The 19,506-nt window shown below is 53.8% G+C and overlaps 1 protein-coding gene across 2 annotated transcripts in view; it reads right to left on the bottom strand.

Annotated features, from left to right (window-relative positions):
* Window positions 1-19,506, bottom strand: part of DSCAML1 (DS cell adhesion molecule like 1) — a gene marked incomplete at its 3' end in the record, with an annotated part of 338,579 nt that overhangs the window by 98,847 nt on the left and 220,226 nt on the right. For both annotated transcript variants that reach the window (XM_080815573.1, XM_080815574.1), the window contains exon 4: window positions 2,966-3,112. In XM_080815573.1, the coding sequence (XP_080671699.1) occupies window positions 2,966-3,112 (147 nt within the window). The remainder of the gene's footprint in view (window positions 1-2,965; window positions 3,113-19,506) is intronic.

The following is a 19,506-nucleotide window of genomic DNA, read 5'->3' as shown; positions in this document are numbered from 1 at the left end:
AGACCGTTCTTGCAACTGCCTCCTTCACCTTGGACCATACAGAAAGAGGAAAGTTGCTCTCCTCCCCCTCTCCAACAGACGCTCTTTGGAAAGGAGTAGGAACAATGATGCAGCAACAGCACAGGAACAAGACAGCCACCACAACACGGCAGCTCCTCTCCTGAGTGCTCCCCACGTGGCAGACACCGCGCTAAGCTTTCCCCATCTGGTCCCTGTTTCTCACAACAAGCTGGGGCGGGGGTTATGTTTTGCTGCTCCCATTTTACAGATGAGGAGGCCGAGGTCTGGGACTCTCCTTATTCTCTGCCGCCTTGCAAAGCTCGTGAGGGGTGAGGCTAAGCCGGCACCTTGGGCTGGATTGGAGTCCTTTATCCAACACATCTCCTGTGCTCATCTTCCTTCCCGCCCTCTTGCTTTCTTGAACACTCTGTGAGGACTGGGGAACCCACAGGTATGGTTGCTGCCCTCACTAAATGTTGAGGACACACTGCCACGTGGATCCTTTCACTCCTTCCTTTTGCCTTGGGGCCTGGGGAGATGGGGGCAGCCGTCCTTCGGGGTGTGTGGACACCTTAGCCACCAGGTACCCTGGCAGCCATTCCCCAGCCGCCATCTTTCCATCTGCGGCCCCCGAGCATCTGGCCACCCTTCCCAGGTGTCTGGCCACTCCTGCCAGCCCGGGGGCCCTCGGGGGTGCCAGCCACTGGATGGCGAGCCTCCTCAGCAGAAACCGTGGCCAGCCTCTCTTGTTGAGGACTGACTGAGCGCCCTCCTCAAGCCGGAGTGGATGTGTGGCACGTGGGGCTGGAGGCTGAGGCCTGAGCTCCCCGACGTGCCCCCCTCGCACCCCCTCTGCACTGCCTTCTTCCAGTATCACTTGCACTTTTGCCGAGACAAGCAACTTGCAGATGCCTTGTCACACCACATCACATCAGGGCCATGTCACCGCCGGGACCCCGTCCCCATGGCTCCCTCTGTTCCCTTCCCTCCAGGTCCCTCCTGCTCCTTTCAGCTCCCGTTCTGCCTTTGTCCCTCTGGGCAGGTTTTCTTCTGTTCTGTTTTCTCCCTGTCCTCTGTCTCACTGTGCCTGCGCCTCGCCCCTTCTGTCTGCCTGGGGAGGCCTCCCTGTCTTTACTTCTGTCTCTCATTTGGGCTTTATCTCTGACAGCATCTCTCATTCTCTTCCTGCCCCAACCCCCCTTCTCCCCACAGCTGGCGGGGAATGGAGACCAGAAGGAGATCGGGGTTGGCATACCCTCTGGTTTAAAGGGTGTCTTTTTTGAGAGACACCTGTCTACTCCCCCAGTAAAAGTGGAGGTGAGATTGGCAGGATGAAGGGGCTAAATATTTGTGCAGGAGAAAGAAGCAGGCCGGCAGGAGGGGGGATTTCTGCACCATTCCCCTGTTTTCTGAGAAGCATGCAAATGAGATGCAAAGCAGCATGCAAACAAGTCCCAATACTTCCGAAGGAACCACTCTAACACATTGGGGAATTGGGCTGCAGATTACAAAGCCTCGCCACAAAGACAGAGGCCCTCAGTGCAGCCACCAGCAGTTTCCCTTGGCATTGGTTAGGTCCACAAATCTTTACTTAGCACCTACTATGTGCCAGGCACAGGGCCCAGTGCTGGAGACACAAAGAGGGATCAGAGAGCCCTATCCTCTTGTCTCCTGCTCCTCAAATGGGCTAGGCAAATGAGAGAGGGTCTGGATAGAGATAATCTGAGGGTCAGGGTCATCCTCCCCAAACCCCTGATGGTCAGAGTGAGACAGAACTCTCTAGTTGGTCCTCTAGTTAGGCTACTTTTCCAGAGACCCCGACAGGTTGCACGATTGGGTGAGTCTGGTCTCCGAAACGACCATGTTATCGGTTCACCCTCCTTCCACAAGCCACTCCAATCCCACCTCCTCAACAGCAGAGATTTTCAAATTGTAGGTCACAAATGGTTAGGAACTTGTGAAATCCATTTGGTGAGTTGCGACCAGCATTTAGATAAATCAAAATTGGATACGATAGAATAGGAAATAGCAGAGTTCATTTAAATGCATGTGGTAGGAGCGATCAGTGTGCCTTGCACAGGTTATGATAAAAATGTCTATCTGTGGATTGCTGTCAAGAGTTTGAAAAAGCACTGCTTCCAGAAAGGCACTGCTCCTTGAGGGGGACCCTGTGCCCTCCTTTACTCTGTGACTGGGGCATGTGCGGGTGCTCAAATGACCCCTTCCTTGCGGAGAGGGGTGGTACCCTGGCTGCAGAGGGAACGTCCTGGCTTTGCCTCCCACTGGTTAAACAGTTGGGGCAAGTTGCTTGGCTTCCCTAAGATTTGGTTTTTCTCACCTGTAAAACAGAACAGCGTACCCCTCATGAGAATATTATGGTGCCTAATAGATAAGATCTGGCATGCAGGGGACTCAATAAACTTTAGCTTCTATCCCTTTGAAAAAGGGATAATCATTCCAGAAATAGAATATTTTCTTTAGTTTATAAATATTGTTGTTTATGGGTTACATCCTGCCTACTCTCAATCTATAATAGAAGAAACACATGGGCTCATAAACAGGCCAAATAGAATCTTAAAAAATACTTAGAGACACGAAGGAACAAAATCCTCCCATATCTAATCTAATCTAACCTCATCGTTACTATGTTTGAATGTCAGGTTATGCTCATGAGCTTCCTGGCAGCAAAGGCAAAAAGGGGAAAGAGAAGCTGGATTGCATTCACCCTCATTATCAATTCTCCAGGAGAGGTAGCTTGCTTAGGTGCAGACTCTGAGGTTCTTACATGAAGGGCACCCCAAACCACACTGGACGTGTTCTGCCCTGCTGGACCCTGTATTTTCATTCTTTAATCTCCTTCTCTGAGTCCCCTGATGACCTAAGTATGCAGCAGTGTCCCAGATCCATGGCACAGACATGGCCATCCCCAGGGTGGGCTGGTGCCCTCTGCGGCCCTCTTGCCTACCTGTCACGGAGAGGCGGGCCCCATTGCTCTGCCGGGTCTCCCCACTATACTTGTGCTTGGTGATGCAGCGGTAGGTAGAGAGGGCGTCCTCCTTCTGCACGTCAGAGATGTACAGCCCGCCGTGGTGAGTAATAAAAAACCTGTTTTCTGGAGACACAATCAAGACATACTCCATTACTCCCCTGGGCGGGGCACGTCACCAGAAGCCACTCAGGCCGGCAGGTGTGGGCCTCCCAGAACTGTTATTCCTTTAGGTGTAGAGGTTTCAGACTTTTACAGAAGGATGGTGGGCTTTAGAGTCAGACTGAGATCTGGGTTCCAAACTGACTTGTCCACTTAATAGCTGTGTCACCTTGGGAAAGTCACTTAACGTCTCTGAGCCTTACCCACACGATGCGGTGCAAATAATGCATCACAGGACTGAAATAATCATGAAGTGTCTGGCGCACAGCAAGTCCTCATCTTTCCTATCTCTGGGCAAGAGTTTGCAAAGTTCCTTCGCATTCCACGCTCATCTGTTCTTACAGGCATTTGAGGTGTGCTCTCCATCGTCAGTCACATGACCAATAAGCAGAGCAGAACTCAGTCCTCTGGCTCCCAGCTCTCCCCATGTATGGAGCCCAGGACAAGCCTAAACCCGTTTCTCTGAGTCTCCGTCATCCGTTCACTCAGCGAACAGTTGCTGAGGCTAGCTATGGTAGCGGTGGAGACGTGGAGAGCCAGGGTTACAACACTCATTCAACACTCAGCTCTTGAACGCTCATTTTGTGCAAGGCAAAGGCACAGACGCTGTGCTTTCCTTTTCCCGTCCTTCCATGGTCTTCTTGTCAGAACTCAGCCGGGAAGCCGGAAGGACAGGGGGCAGGACACCCGTTTTGCGGATTATGACATGTGACGCCACTTAGCGGTGGAGTGGATTTCCTCGTCCGAGGTCCCAAGGCAAACTCTGAACTTGAGCCTAGTCAGGGCTAACTTTAAAAGGGGAGAATATGGACTTGCCAGCTGGGGCGGGGATTGCATTCAGCTTCAGACGCCCTAAGCCCAAGACAGCGCCCTCCCACCCAAGGTCCAGCCAGACTGAGAGTGAGATGCTGACTTTGGATCCCTCTGCCTGCTCTCTGGGGACTAGGCTGCTTCCCCAGACAGGCATAGAAGACCCTAGGCTGCCATTTCCACCAGAAGTGGGCACTGGAATCAAGACCGTGATAGTGTTTTAAAAAGGAGCTATAGGGGAGAGGGTCATGCTGACTCCACTGGAGGGACCTGCTAACATTCGAATGCCAGGATCTCATAAAAAAACACTTTGGGTGGCCCCTTGCCCTTCAACTCCTATTATTTAGAGGTCTGCTTCCTCCCACCTGGGGGCTGATGACCCCCTCAACCAATGACGAGAGCTCTGAACATTGGCTCTCAGAAACATCCTGTGGTATCCCACCACCCCGGCGCACAAGACTCAGCACCAGGGGACTGGGATCTCGCCTAATGACACTTGGCGCGCGTGACAAGGAATGCTATAGAATTGTACGGTTGAAAAGCTGAAGGTGCCTGACCGCTTCATTGACAAAGGTTCTCCAGCCTTCCTTTGAATGTCTCTGGGTTTGGGGAACTCACTACTTTGCTCAGTGGCCCACTCCAGAGCGGATAGCTCTGACTTTTAGAGAGATCTTCCTTGGTCAAGATTGGTCTCCTGGTGGCTCCCTCCACGGGTCCTGGTTCTACTCCCTGGAGCCCTAGGGAACTAGCCCGAACCTGAGTCACTGACACCTCCCTCACCAACTGGAAAGGAGCTGTCACGCCCTTCGACTTTTCATCAGGTGAAGCTATCTAGAATTTTATCCTTTAATATTTATTTAATATGGTCTCAAGGAACTTCTTCAAAATGGATGATCTCTTGTTTCTTAATGAACATTGATTTACCTACCGATCTCTGAATTTCCCCTCCCTATCTCCCATCCACCTTTTTATAGGATTAGACCTACAAGGTGCCGGGGTGGGGGGACCTAACCATCAGCTTTATGTGCCAGCACAGGATAGAGTGCGACTACCAACCCCCGGCCCAAGATGGTTTGCTTTTTTCAGGGGATGCGCTGGACTGGGAGGCAGCCCCTTTACACCCTACCTCCCACTCAGCTCACACTCAGCTAAGGCCTGGTCTGACCACTGCCATCTCTCCACCCTTGGACACCTGACCGTGTGGGACTAGGTCTAGGATGTCACACGGTTCCCCACCGAGTGGCAGATTGTGGGCCCCCCCCGCAATGAAGAACACTCAGCCATCTGGCAGCCTGCCTGTCCTCTGGACCCCCCCCCCCACACACACCCTCTCCAGCACCCAGACCGCACCTTGTAGACCCCCACTCAGTGCTGTAGGTGAGACACGAGAAGGAAGCGGGAGGGAGCCCAGCCCTGCTGCCAGCCGTCGGAGAAGACCCGGGGGAAGCACAGAGAAAGCCTGGCTTCCCCACCAGACTCTGAATGTGCCGTTTTGTCTCCATGTTGTGACATCCCAAAGTCAAATGCGGAAGCTCTCCCGTGATTTATTATGTAACTGGGACTGGAATGCAGAACTACTGGAGGGTGTTACTGCCAATCAGAAGTATCTGGTCGGAGGTGTGTGTTTGCGGGGGGAGAGACCCCCAAATCCACCTCAGCAGTCTACAGGTGCTCCAGCCCCAGCAGCTTGGACTCTGATCCCGCGGCCCCCAGCACCCCGGGACAACGGTGCACTTGGTCCTACTGGAATTTTAAGCTGGGAAGGGGTGCTGCAGGGATGGTGGTGGGGAGCTGGGGTTTCTATGGCAACAAGCAGCTGCTGCGTCTGATGTTTCACATCCTTCATTGTCCTCATTTCCCCCCTCCCTTCCCCCCTTCTTGTGCATATTTAATTGCAGTAACATTTCCAGACACAGTATATCGCTCCTCGTGAAACAAAGGCGGGCCGCAGCCAGGGGGAGGCACAGCGCTCGCTCGCTCGAGAGAGGGGAAGAGAGAGGGGAAGGAGAAATCAGGGGTATTATGTTAATCCCCTCTGGGGGGGACTTGTGCAACATCAGTTGTGCATGTTTGATGAGAATCAGATGATGGGCCCTGCTGGGGAAGGGAGCAGCAAGAGGCCGGTGGAGTGAGTGGCATACGGTGTGGGATGGGGGAGGCACAGCCAGCTGGTGGGGGGTTCGGAGGGGCCAGGGATCCACAGAACAGCTGGCCTCCAGGGCTGGCTCTGATGGTGTGGTCTGGCAGTCAGGCAGCCCCTACTCTACACCCCAAATAGGACCGGCCATCCCTGCACCGGGTAGAGGAGCAGTTATCCCTCATCCTGGTTCCTTCTTCTCGGGGTAGGCTGGGTCCGGCTGGAGGAGGGGGAGTGGCAGCCATGACCTCCATGTCCAGCCCCCATCCTGAGGCCAAATGGAAATGCATGTCTGGGATCATGTTTGGTCGACACCGAGACTGGGAGGTACTAACGGCATGAGGTGGCCAGGGACCAGGAGACATCTTTGGTCATAAATACCGTTCTGCCCCAAATTCCAGCAGTGTCGCCATGGGCGTATGCCAGGATGTCGCTTTCCCTTAGGCTCTAAGTCTGGGATACGGATCTGTGTTTAAATGCGGACTGCTTTGATGCTGCTGGACTGTCACCTGCCAAAGGCTGCAGCATCGCCTGTGAACTTGCCCATGACCAGGGAGGCACAGTGTGTGGTTCCTGTTTTTGTTTTACTATTACTACAAATTCTCCACCCCGCTTTACCGTCCTTCTTCCTGGTGATCTGGAGTTGGCCTCTCCTTTCGTAAGCTCAATATTTATCGAGCACCTATTACATGTCAGGGCAAGGTTTTCATAAACGTTATCTTATGCAATCCCCACAACGCTTTGAAACTATTGCTTTTACTAAGCAAAGCACAGAGAGGTTACATAACCTACCCACAGTCACACAGCTAGTAAATGGCAGAGTCCAGACGATCAGTCCACTTCCCATGCCCTTCCAAAGCTCTGTGCTACACTGGCTGTCCTAGAATGGCAGCCCCTCTCATAGGGACATAAGGTCAGTAGCCTCTGCTTGGTTGCTTCTGTCAGTGGGGTCCTCACTACCTTACACCTTATAATGCATGAGAGCACTCATACATTCAATTCAGTTTGGTTTATCAAGTCTCTATGGAGCATCCCTAGGTCCTGGACTGGGCTCCATGGAGAGGTCTTGGACCTGGTCTCTGCTCTTTGGGATTCCACGGTTGGAAGACAATGTTCTTCCACCAGGAAAGGTGTTATCTTGGCGGCTGGCAAGGGATGGGGAGGGGACCTGATGGAGGCCATTAGTGAGAAGAGGAGGATAAAGAGGGTCCAAGCCCAGGACTGGATTTAGGAGGCCGGATTGGAGCCTGGCGCTGCCACTAATGATGGACTGTGCACTGAGTTCAAAAGTATCTCCCAAAATGAATGCCCACCCAGGGCTTGTGAATGGGAACTCATTGGAAACAAGATCTTTGCAAACATAATCAAGTTCAGATGAGGTCATATTGGATTAGTGTGGGTTCTAAATCCCGTGTGACTGGTCCTCTTCTAAGAACGGGGAGATTTGGACACAGGCACATGAGCACAGAGAGAAGGCCATGTGAAGACAGACGCAGAAATTGGGGTGATGCATTTATAAGGCAATAAATGTGGGATTGCCAGCCACCCCAGAAGCTATGCAAGAGGCCAGGAAGATTCCCCTCTAGAGCCGGGACGGGGAGCACGCCGTGCGGACACCCTGACCCAGGGCTTCTGGCTTCCAGAACCGTGACATTGTAAATCTCTGCTGTGTTAAGCCATCGGGTTTGTGGTAACTTGTTACGACAGCCCCAGGAAACAGACACCGGGTGACCGCAGGAGGTCCAGGAGTCTCCCAGGCCCTCAGTTGTCCCTCCTGCAAAAAAGAGGGGGGAGGTCGGGTACATGTGTGTTTCCCACCCTGCTTGGACATTAGAATCATCTCAGCAGCTTTTTAAAATTAAACTCAGAATCTCTGGGGGTGTGGTCTCTGAAGAAATTGGTCTTTAAAGAAAGCTTTTCAGGTCCCGAAACGTGCAGGCAGGGCAGAGAGCCGTGGGGTAAGAGAAACTCACGAGGCCCCTTCGCTCTGACAACCAACATCTCTCTGATGGCGCTCAGCTTCTGAGTCCCGTTTCCTCTTCAGGAAAACAGAGATAATAAATAGACCTTACGTCACGGAGCCATTGGGAGAGCCAGATGAAATGCAGCTTGTGAGAGGCCTCGGCACACTGGTGGGGCTCCATCACCCTCAATCCAAGTGACCCCACCTCAAGGAGATGAGGGGCGCTCGGTCCCTGTGGCTGGGTTTCCTCCAAATTCTCCCCTTCCTTCCCCATCAGGAGCTTGGCCATAAAGAAAGGGGACCCCTGCCCTTGGTAATGCAGAGGTCCTGCACACAGGAGATAGGTGAACCAATAGCATCTTCTCGGTGTTTTTCTAAAAGGTCAAACAGCTGGGCCTCAGAGACTCCCCAGAGCTGCAGGAGAGAGGGACACTAGAAATCTTGGAGCTCCTGGCTGCTCCAGGGGGCTGCAAGGGTGGGGGGGAACTGCCCTCGGTAGAGGCTGGGCCTCTCTCTGTGCTCAGAGGCAGGTGGGAGGGTCTGTTTGGTGGGGAGAGGGTGCTGGGCAGAAGAGGAGGAAGGAGCTGAGGGTTGGCAGGAAGGTATGGGCTCCACAGATCCCACTCCAAGCCTCTAAAGCAAGGGAATAGAAATGACCGAATACAGCAGGGACAGCAGCCTCCTGCCTGGCTCCCTGCTTCGGCCCCTGTCCCTCTTCCATCTGTTCCCAACCTACAGCCTGAGTGAGGCTTTCAAACCGGAGTCAGATGATGTGGCTCCTTTCCTCAAAGCCCTCCAATACTTTCTCATTTCACTCAGTGTGAAAGCAGTGCTGATTGCAAATTAGGTGCTCTAGAAACAAATATTTCTAGAACGAATGAATGACACTTCCCAAAACTCGAAGGTGGTTTTATCAGCATGTTGCTCACGATGAAACAGCAACACAGCAAAGTCAGATACCAGCTCTAATTTTACCTCCTCCAAGAAGCCTTCCCAGATTAGCGCACTCCTAATTCTGAGCATTTCTATGTCTGGCAAACCTCTTGCTACCGCTAATCACTGTGTCTGCTATATCCAATCACTTTTGAAAATAATTATGTTTGAGCTTTCCAAAGTCAAAGTTAAATAGGATGGAGGTTCCTTAAATTAATAAAAACAGAATTACTACGTGACCTAACAATTCCACTTCTGGGTGTATACCTGGAAAAATTAAAAGCAGGATCTTAAAAAGGACTTTGTTCACCTGTTCATGGCATTAATCACACTAGTGAAAGGTGGAAACAACCCAAGTGTCCGCTGATGGACGAGTGGACCAGGAAAGGTGGTTTAGACACATGATGGAATGTTGCTCAGCATTCAAAGGGAAGGGCATTCTGACACAGGTGACGGTGTGGGTGAACCCTGAGGACATTATGCTCAGGGAAATAAGGTGGTCACGAAAAGACAAATACGGTCTGATTCCACTGATAGGAGGTACCTAGAGTAGTCAGCTTCGTAGAGACAGAAAGTGGAATGGTGGGTGTCAAGGGCTGGGGAAGGAGAAATGGGAAGTAGACTTCCATGGGTACGGAGCTCCAGTTTTGCGAGATAAAGCTGCACTTAAACATTTCTGAACTCAAGACGGAGCCAAAATGCTACTGAAACAAAAACTTAAGCCTTAAAAATAATTAAGATGGCAAATTTTATGTTATATGGATTCTACTGCGATTAAAATAAGAAAAATTTTTAAGTCAAGATTATAAAGAATTGGAATGAGTATTTTCAGGAAGTAGTGAGTTTCCTGTCACCAGGGGTATTTAAGTAGAGACTGAAGGAATGCTTGGCTGAGATATTGCACAGAGGATTTAAATACTGAGTAAGAGAAAGAAATTGGATCATCTTTAAGGTCCCTGCCTTCCTAGAAATATATATATATATATATATATATATATATATATATATATATTTTTTTTTTTTTTTTTTTTTTTTTTTTGAGAGAGAGAGAGAGAGAGAAAGCAATGGGAGGGGGCAGAGGGAGAGGAAGGAAAGAATCTCAAGAAGGCTCCATGCCCAACTTGAGCTCCATGCAGGGCTCGATCCCATGACCCTGAGATCATGATCTGAGCCCAAGTCAAGAGTTGGGCGCTTAACCAACAGAGCCACCCAGGTGCCCCCAAATTTGTAAATTCTTAACTAAAAGGACAGCAGAGCTCCAAGACCCCTTGGAGATCAGCTCCTACAGCGGTTTGCAAATCCGTGTCTGTATGCTCCTTTCCACCCCAGGACATTTGCTGTGGTCCTCCTTCTGGGCCCGAAATGCTTTTTCCTTGACTCACTCCCGGCCCTGTTCAGATCTCAGCTCAGACACCATCTCGTTGCAAAGGCCTTGCCTGACCCCTCTCTCAAAATTAGACTGTGCTCCGTGTCCCTGCCCAATTCCTTACCCTGCCTGTTTGTCTTCAGAGCACGTGGTGCTTCTCGCTGACAGCAAGGAGTTATTTTAGTAACCCAGCTCCAGAACACGGCTGGCACATAGAAGATGCTCAGTGCACATGCAGCAAATGGAGGAATCCGGGCAGGAGCGGAGGCACCTCCGGCCGAGGGAGACAACAGGTTCTCCAGCCTGGAATCCTGTCCGAGGTCCCCCGTGCCCTAGGGTCTCTCCCCGCAGAACCCCTGCGGATATACCGTAACGGTTTGGCCCACTGCCTCCCCCCGCCCTTAAGCCAATGCTTAATGCTTGTCTTGGCTCCCCAGCTCAGTGGGGTCCAGGCTGGGACATGTGGAGGATGGTGTGGCGCGAACAAAAGGGAAGGAGACGATGAGTGACCTGGCCGGGGGTTCTGGAGTATAAGCCATGTCTGACTCATCTTCAGAGGGCGGCCCTGCAGGGAGTGACCTCACCCTTCTCAGGAGCTACTCAAGCACGTGGAGACCCGGGACAGCCCTCCCAGGGAGAAGGAGGAACAGGGACAGCCTCTCTCCAGCATGCCTGAGGCTGGCCTTCCACCGTCCTTACCTAACCAGGGAACTATCTCTCCCATAGCAGACGGGAGTGCAAACACAACCCTCGCCCGGAGGAGAGACCCCCTGACGACAGAGGTCCCGGGATGGAACCACATGTCCTGGGCCCAACTCTGAGACCAGACCATGCCACGCCATGGTTGAGGTGGAGTGGCGGTCTGCCCCTCTGCGGACAGAGGAGGAGGACTGAGCCCCTATGGGCAAACTCCACCTGCTGATGCTAGAGGTTTCCATGGCTGGGGCCTTTGAGGAAGAAGACCCATGTGCGGGAACCGATAGCCAGACACTTCCTCTCTTTGTCCCCTTTAGACACCGTTGGTGGGCCGAGTCTGCCTGGGCTGGGAGACTGATCCAGGTCCAGCTGGAGAAGTGTCTTCAATGGTTTTATAAACTCAGCAAGCAAGACACCCCAAGGTGCCTGAATCGGAGTGCCCCCAGGTGCCCAGCTCTCCCACATGTGTCCCCCCATGAAGTGCCATCACTGGCCCAGGTGGCACCTGCGCTTTTATTGTACAGAGGAGGAGACCGTGGCTCAGGTGGGGACCAGTTCGAGTCAAGGATCTAGTGAGAGGAAGAGCCAGGGCTCCCCCGGGCTCTCCGGAACCAATCCCGAGCTGCTTTCCCCAAACCCAGCTCCCGGGAGAGCATGAGCTGCATTCTGGAGGGCGCCCTGGCCAACCTGTCGCCGGTGAGGTGCATTTGTCCAACCCTTCCAGGCAGCGGTCAGGCCCCTGGCTTCTTCTGGACGCGGCACCCCTCTCCCTAGCCACGGCCAGCGTGGTGGGGGGTGGGGGGGTGTGTGAGCAGGAAGGGGAGGAAGACCCTGAGGCCGGCACCAGAAGGCATTGGACGGACAGAGCGAATGAGCCATGTCCCCTGGGAGGCCCCCGTGCGTGACGTGAGAGGTCAGAGGCAGCAGGCAGTCATCTGTTCCGGGAGGCCTCACACAGAGGCAGCAAAGCCTGCCGCAACCAGGCGGCATGTGTCATCAGGAAGGCAGGGCCACGGGCAGGTGTGTCTGGGAGGGAACAGAGTGCGTGTGCAACCACGCGTGTGCTGTTAGGGGCACTGGCCCAGGCTGCTGGGGCAGGGCTGGTAGAGAAGGAGCCGGCAGCTTGGGGGAAGCATATGCTTGCCGTCCGAAATGCGAGGTTTGAGACCTGTGTCCTACCAACTGTGTGACTTTGGGAAAATCCCTTAACCTCTCTGGGCTTTTGTTGTCTCATCCCCCAACTGGGGGTCCTAACAGCCCTGGTTTGCTCGGCTCACAGGATTCTCCTGCAGTGTCCAGGAGACAATGTCTGTGAAAGCGGCCATGACATGTCCCGTACTATATGTCGTGCGGGGTCAGGGGGGCTGCTTCCACAGTACAAAGTGCGTAAACGCACAGGGCAGGTGTGATTAAGACACGTATGGGGACCCAGGTATTTTTGTGCGTATTGTGTTGAATGAATGAATATTGGCCGTAGAAAAGCTTCCCAGGAGAGGCTTCTCGGCTCCTGGACTCCGAGGGGTCCCTAAAGCAAGAAAACCGGAAACTAAGGGAGGGATCTTTTGCTTGGCCCGCACCCCTCACCCCCGCAAGGAAGGTCACAGGACACAATAGGGTAAGGAGCTGGGGACAGAGAGGTGGGAAGAAATGGACGGAGCTTTGCACAGAGACCAGGATTTGGTTAGGATCAGAAAAATTATTCGGTGTCTCTTGGGAAAGAAGAGATACTTGGCCTGTGTCCGTGCAAGTTTGCTTTCGGGGCAGCCTCAGGATGCCAAAGCCTTGAAGTGTCTCTATCGGCCCCCAGGGGCGTCCCAATCCCACAAGAGTAATTGCGATCGATACAGGTTACTAGTTACAGCTCCATCCAGCACAAATTTACAGAAACAGTGCGGTCAGCCGGCCGCGAGGAGATGCACGAGACAGCTCACCCTCGGGCAGGGCGGCTCTTCCCTCCCAGGGAGTCTGCCCCACGGGGCAGGGTGGGTGGGGGTAACTGATGCTTGCTGGGGGGTAGAATCAGCCCTGCCTGGGGATCCGGCACCAGGGTAGCCTGCAGAACGCTATTTAGGGCCAACCTTGCTGGCCATCCTCCTTTCATTCCTTTCTGTCCTCCTGCTGATGGTGAGACCCTGGCGGAAACTGCCAGCCTGGGTTTCAAAAGCCCCAGGGAAGCCGAGACCCATTCTGGCTCCTCTTTTCCCTTGGACTCTGGACCCCCAGGACTGTAAGCCCTCCACCCAGGACCCCAAGAGAGATTTGCAACACAGTGGATGGCACAGGGTATTTGAGTCAGGAATGTGGATTCAAGTGCCAGCTCTGGGTGCTGGCTGGCTCTAAGTCCTAGCGCCTCCCTGTCATGGGCTGAATTGTGTCCCCATAAAGTTCCTATGTGAAGTCTTAACCCCCAATGTGACTCTTTTAGGAGATGGGGCCTTTAAAGAGGTACTTAAGTCTAAAAGAGATCATAGGGGTGGGGCATGGATCCCCCAGGACTGGTGTCCTTGTAGGAGGAGGAAGAGATGCCAGGGCCGTAGGCACACAGAGGGAAGATTGTGAGGACACGTGACAGGGCAGCCACTGGTAAGAGGGGAGGGCTCAGGAGAAACCGGACCTGCCACTCTGGTCATTTTGTTGTGGACACCCTAGAAAACAAACACACCCCTCATCCAGACATGCTGTTCCCTGAAGGCCCTTCCAGCACTAAGATCCCAGAACTGGGTCCTGCTGTGTGAAGACACTGGGGGGAGGGCTTCTGGGTAGGAATGGGGAGGAGGACAGAGGCCAGCTGGTCCTGAAGGTCATCGAGTATACCACACAGGCTGGGTGTAGACATTGAGAGCAGGAGGGGTGCGGAGAGACTGAGCCAAGACCCCTTAGTGGGCATCAGATACCAGAAGCAGAGGAGGCATCGCGCAGGGGTGGCATGGGAGGGAAGCTGGCCCGGGGAATGGGCCTTTGATCCCAGGTAGGGCCTCGCCTGTACTCCCTTTCAAACACCCAAACCTCATCTACCACCGCACAGGGCACCCAAGGAGACTGGGGCCTAGAGGGACACGTGGCTAGTCTTTCCCTTTCCAAATGGAACTCAAGTCTGGCAGCGTGCACGCATCTGGGGCGTGAGGAGGCTAGATGGGTGGGAGGTAGGACTTTTGCTATGAAACTTGGATAAGGTATGCAGAGCCAGAAACTTCGCCCTGCCTCTGGCCAGCAGGAAGCATGAGCAAATGCTGGAGTGAAGGTTCCAGTGGGGAGCTAAGCCAGAGCGCCTCACAATTCCATAACCTCCATGTGCCAGGGGGCAGCTCTACCTGCCTGCTTCCTGGCATAAGGGCTCCCAGGTGCTGGGGAAGGCACCATGACCACCTGTTTGCCTTCAAGGTGTGATGCCAGGCTGGGCTGGGGCTTGGTGAGTGGGTCAGGCTCCCGATGGTGGCATAACAGACCACGTGTTCCCAGGGGGCCTTGCGAGAAGGCCTATGCCCTTCTGTGCCCACCGCTACCCCTGTAGGTGAGACGGCAAGTAGTCAAAGAGGAGGATATGGAACTACAGAGAGATGCCGACCTTATCCGGTTCTCACGGGGTGTGACCCAGACTCAGTTCCCCCGCAAGGCTGGAGGGACCCAGAGCTGACCACAGCAGTCATATTTTTCTGGCCGGATCAAGCCACGGGCCACGCTTAGCTCTAGGGTTTGGCTGACTTTGAAGCGCCGAGGCGGTCTCCTCATCTCTATACCGCATACTTCTGCCCAGCCGTGGTCTTCCAGGAATGGTGGAGGTTATGCTTGTAAGAGCACCATGACCTACAATGTTGTTTATGAGAGTCTATCCTGTGGAAAGGCTTATGCAGAGGCAGGCCTGGTAGGGCTGAGAGCACTGGCCTGGGAGATGAGAAGCCTGGTTGAGAGTTTGCTGGGGGACGTTTGACAAGTTGCAGTGCTCCCCTGGGGCCCATTTCCCTAACCGATGAACGAGGAGACGGGACAATTTGAAGGGACTTGTTTTGAAGGGGTCGCCCAGGCCTCACTTTCCTCGTGATTCTACAATTTCCCTCCACTTGGCCCAGCAAAGTGGGGGGGTGTTTCTCCTCTTTTTAACCCCATCTCAGTGAGAGCTCTGAGGAGTGCTGAGCACAGGAGCCAACGTGGTCTCAACACCCCGGTCCAGAGTGGTCTACAAGGGTGTAACAGTGCCTGACCCCCATGGTTGTCCTAGCCTGACCACGCTGAGCTGCCACCAGCCCGGAGTCCCCATGTCTGCCCTGGAGGGGACATGGGCCAGGTTCCCTACCTTTATCTCTGCCTTTGGCCCCTATAAGAGATGGGGTCACTGGAGGGATGGGAACCTGAGGGATGGGAACTCTTGAGGGCCAAGGAAGTCGATAGCATCATAGAGCAGAAAAGGCCCCATCTGGATTCAGAAGGGCATGGGTTTGAACCATGTTTCCCTTCTTTGCTGGAAGGTGCTGGGTGAGCCACTGGACCTCTCTGAACCTATTACCTGGGAGAATTAAATTAAATAAAGAATATGCCCAACGCAGTGCCTGGCACATAAGAGGGAGTCAGTTCGTTGTTACTGAATAACTGAATGAGTTAATGGATAAGGGAATGTATAATTCTCATAGCAGTGGGGTGGGGGGGCACTCACCCCTTGCCCTGGGCCTTGGCCTGCACGCACAGGGTGCTGCAGACCATTCCCACCACCTCCCAGCTGCCCACGAGCTGGCGTCTTGAGCAAGCAGGACGGTGTGGATTCCCAGGGAGGGACCAGACTCAGCTCCCGGGAGCCCTGGTGGATTGACTGCTTTGGGCAGCTGAGACCTAGGAGGGCATCAGCACTGTCTCTGGGGCACTGCCCAGGGCCTGGAGCTCCCAGGGGGTGCTGGGATGGAGGGACTCGGGGAGGGGAGCAGCAGCAGAGTTCTGGCGGAGGGAGACGGAGGAGCAGTGGCTGGTCTCCTCTCTCCCTGAGTCCCTTTCTCCAAATACAGCTCTATCCTTCCCTACCCCAGGATTAGCACACATCTCTCATTCTCCTATTGCAACAAGATTTTATTTCTAATTATGCTGTAATAAAGCTGGAGCACTCCCAGGCTTCCTTTCAAATGACTTGTACACACACTGCCGATCGGATCCTCCTCAGCCCCATTGTAATAGCATTTCCCTGACATTCATTAGACATGCATGAGAGGGGCGCTTTAAGAATAGAATTGCATTTAAATGGATTTGCTGAGAGAGGAAGATGAAAAAGAGAGAGGCGAGGGGGGAGGAGGGAGAGGGAGAGAGGTCTGTTGAACAAACTATGAAAACAAGATGCTGTAATAACAGGGTGCTGAAATAAGCCTCTTTCTTCCCCGTCCTCCTCCGGCTGCACATGGCCTCCCAGCCTCCCCGGAGCCCCCACCCCCACTTTTATGTTACCCACTGGGGGGGCTTCCGAGCGCCTCGCTCCATGTGTCAGATGTTCATGGTGTAATAGAAATAACTATTATTACAATCCGGGAAAGCAGCCTTGCTTCTACAGAACCCCGATAGCCAGGCGGCCGGCAGGGAGGGGGACCCTGTGTCCTTGGGCCTGGGGCAGATGGACGATGACTGCCCCCCAAGGGCTCACCTCCCATGTGTGGCTCCCAGCTCTGTTCTCCACCCTCCCCCCAATGACCGTGCTGCAGCTGGAACCACCATGGGTCATGGAGTAGCTGAGATTTTCCTTTTATTGTGGGTGGGGTAGGAGGTCCATTCTGACCCCCCTAGCCCCCCAAGGCCTCCCCAGCACTCACTCACCCCATAGCACTTTGCATGTATCGTGATCAGCCAACTCTGCATCAAGGCCCCAACTCTACGTCTGCACCTGCTGGGGCCTCGTTTGATTCATATCCCTCCCTAAAGCTACAGCCTCTTAAAATGGACATCTGATCCCGCCATAAACCATCCCGTGACTTCCTGTTTCTCTCGGGATAAAGACCAAAATCCCTTACAGGGCAAGCCAAAGCCCACCATGCTTCCGCTGATCCCTCATGGGTGGTTCCAACTCCAGCCACGGGGGCCTTCCTCTGCTCCTCCAGAAATCCCAGCTCCTTCTTCCTCCAACCCTCGCCACTTGGGACACCTGCCCCTTTCCTTCCCAAAGTGCACGCTGACCACTCCCCCGCTGGAGCTCAGCTCACTCTCCCCTCCTCGAAAAGACCCTCCCCACGCATCTGTCTCAGGTCCTCTTTCCCTGTGCATCATCCCAGCTGTGACAAAGTGTGCACTGAGTCACCAGGAGCCTGGCACTGTCCCTAGACTGCAGGCCCTTTGAGGGTCCTGACCCCTGCCATAGGCCCAGCCCTCACTCTGCGCCAGAGGCTCAGGACAATGGGACGGCTGCCAGGCACCAAGCCAGGGGCTCTTCCTGACACTCTCTCTCATTTACTCCTTGCTACGGCCTTACTGAGGGAGAGGTTTTCCCCTCCCCTCTCATAGATGAGGAAACTGACCATCAGAAAGCTCAAAGCAGTTTGCCCCAAATCACAGAGCCGGGGCTGTCCGAATCCAGACCCTCACTCTGGCTAAGCCACTTCCCACCGCACCGCCCTCCCCTGAGCATCCCCACCAGCTCCTTCCCACAGGGAGGGTCACTCACCTCCCCCGCACCCCTGTAAGACCCTTCTTGAACCCTCTTTCTTCTGGAAGTCCTCTTGGAAAGCCCAGCTAATGCAGATTTTCTCTCTTTTTCCAGACAGGCACGGCTCCACCTGTGAGGCCACACCGTGGGACCCCGGAGGGCCTCAGCTCTCACGTTTACATTGTTCCCTAGCCAGCCCACAAGAGCCATTCTTGTATCCCCAGATAGAATGCAGGTTCCTTACAGATACCTCATGTCCCCCTTCCTCGCCCCTGCTACTTCTGGGAATATGCTACAGGGCACTGATCTGCCATTGGAAGCACTGGCCCCACCCCTTAGCTGCTGTGTGACCTGGACCCGGTCCTGGACAGGAGGGCCTCGCCCCCCAGCCTCCTCATCTGTAATGGGGGGGGGTAATGCAGGGCTGCAGTGAGGTCTCAGGGAGCTGCCTCTTCTCTCTGTCCCAGTCCTTCCTTTGGACAGTGTGGTGACAATTAGGGAGGTAGGGACAGAATGAGACAGCTGGTCTTACAGTGTTCCAGAAGGGTGTTTGGCTACAAGGAACGTGGTACTATGACCTCTTGAAGCCCCCCGATGTGGCTCCAAGGGCACCGGGATGGCAGTGGAGACCACCCCTCTGTCCTTCCTATGTTTGCCTCCTGATTTACTGTCTCTCCACCCCAGGAAACCGTCTGGTTCAGAGGCCTCCTGTGTCCACATGCTGCAGAGAGAAGCAGCTCCCATGATGATTGGCCAGAGCCCCTAAAAGCTAAGGGCAGCTGGTAGGCCCATCATCACTGCCTCCCAGTTCCTGGTATGGCCCAAGTCTGGCACTTGCTGAAGGTCAAGTGCATACCCATGAATGAGATCACAACCTCCATGATGGCTTGGGTTGCTTACCTGTCCATTACTCTGGGGTCAGTTTTGGGTTCAACACCTGCATGGGGTGGTGCTTAAAGATATTTGTTGAACAGATAGATGGATGGACAGATGGGTGGGTGGATGCGCAGGTGGATGCACAGACGGACGGATGAGTGCATGAATCTGAGACTTTTTACCTTGTGGTTAAGTACTTGGGCTCTGACGTCACACCGACCTTGGCTCCACAGTGCGACCTTGTTCAGGTTACCTAACCTCTGTGACTCAGTTTCCTCATCTATAAACCTATGCTAATAATAGTACGAATCACAGAGTCGGAGTTGTCGCAAACATGCAAGTGCCTGGCCCGGGGCCTGTGCGGCGATTGCTTGATAAACATTAGCTCTCGTTATTCGTACTGCACGGCTTCTGGGGAAGGAGAACCCACCCGATGCTGATGCGAGGCTTCTCAGGACTTGGGAGTGACCGCTGGGGCTGGTGGTTCCGGATTACTCCTGCGTCCTGCTTCCTCCTTCTTAGAACCCACGAAAATCCTCTGACACCGCTCAGACAGCGGAGGCAATTCCATTATTTTGAACACCCCGCTTTTCTATTTACAGGCTAATCATCCCAACGGCGTGGCCCATCAGCAAAGCCAGCCAGGACACTTGTCAGGAAAGGCAGACATGCTCACAGTCCCTTCGGCATCCGTGTCTCATCAGCTCTCCAAGTGAGACTGTCTCACTGAAAGGATGAGAGGCACAAGCGCTCTGCCCCCACAGTAACCGGCCTGAGCGCTTCTCCCCCATCACTCTGTCATCTCCCCACCTTTAATCTCGAAATGACAGCCTACCTGTCCGGAACCTCCCCTCCCCTCCCCAGGCCTTCTCCTCCTCTTCCTCCCCTAACCTGGGGTACCTGTACCCCTTACCAGGCTTTTATTACTCACTAAGTTTTTGTTCACGATCTTAAAAATGCTTGTCTTCCT

The sequence above is a fragment of the Martes martes genome (genome assembly GCF_963455335.1).
Source record: "Martes martes genome assembly, chromosome: 10".
NCBI lineage: Eukaryota > Metazoa > Chordata > Mammalia > Carnivora > Mustelidae > Martes > Martes martes.
Note: the sequence above shows the minus strand (reverse complement) of the source record. Positions and strands in the feature narration are given on the sequence as shown.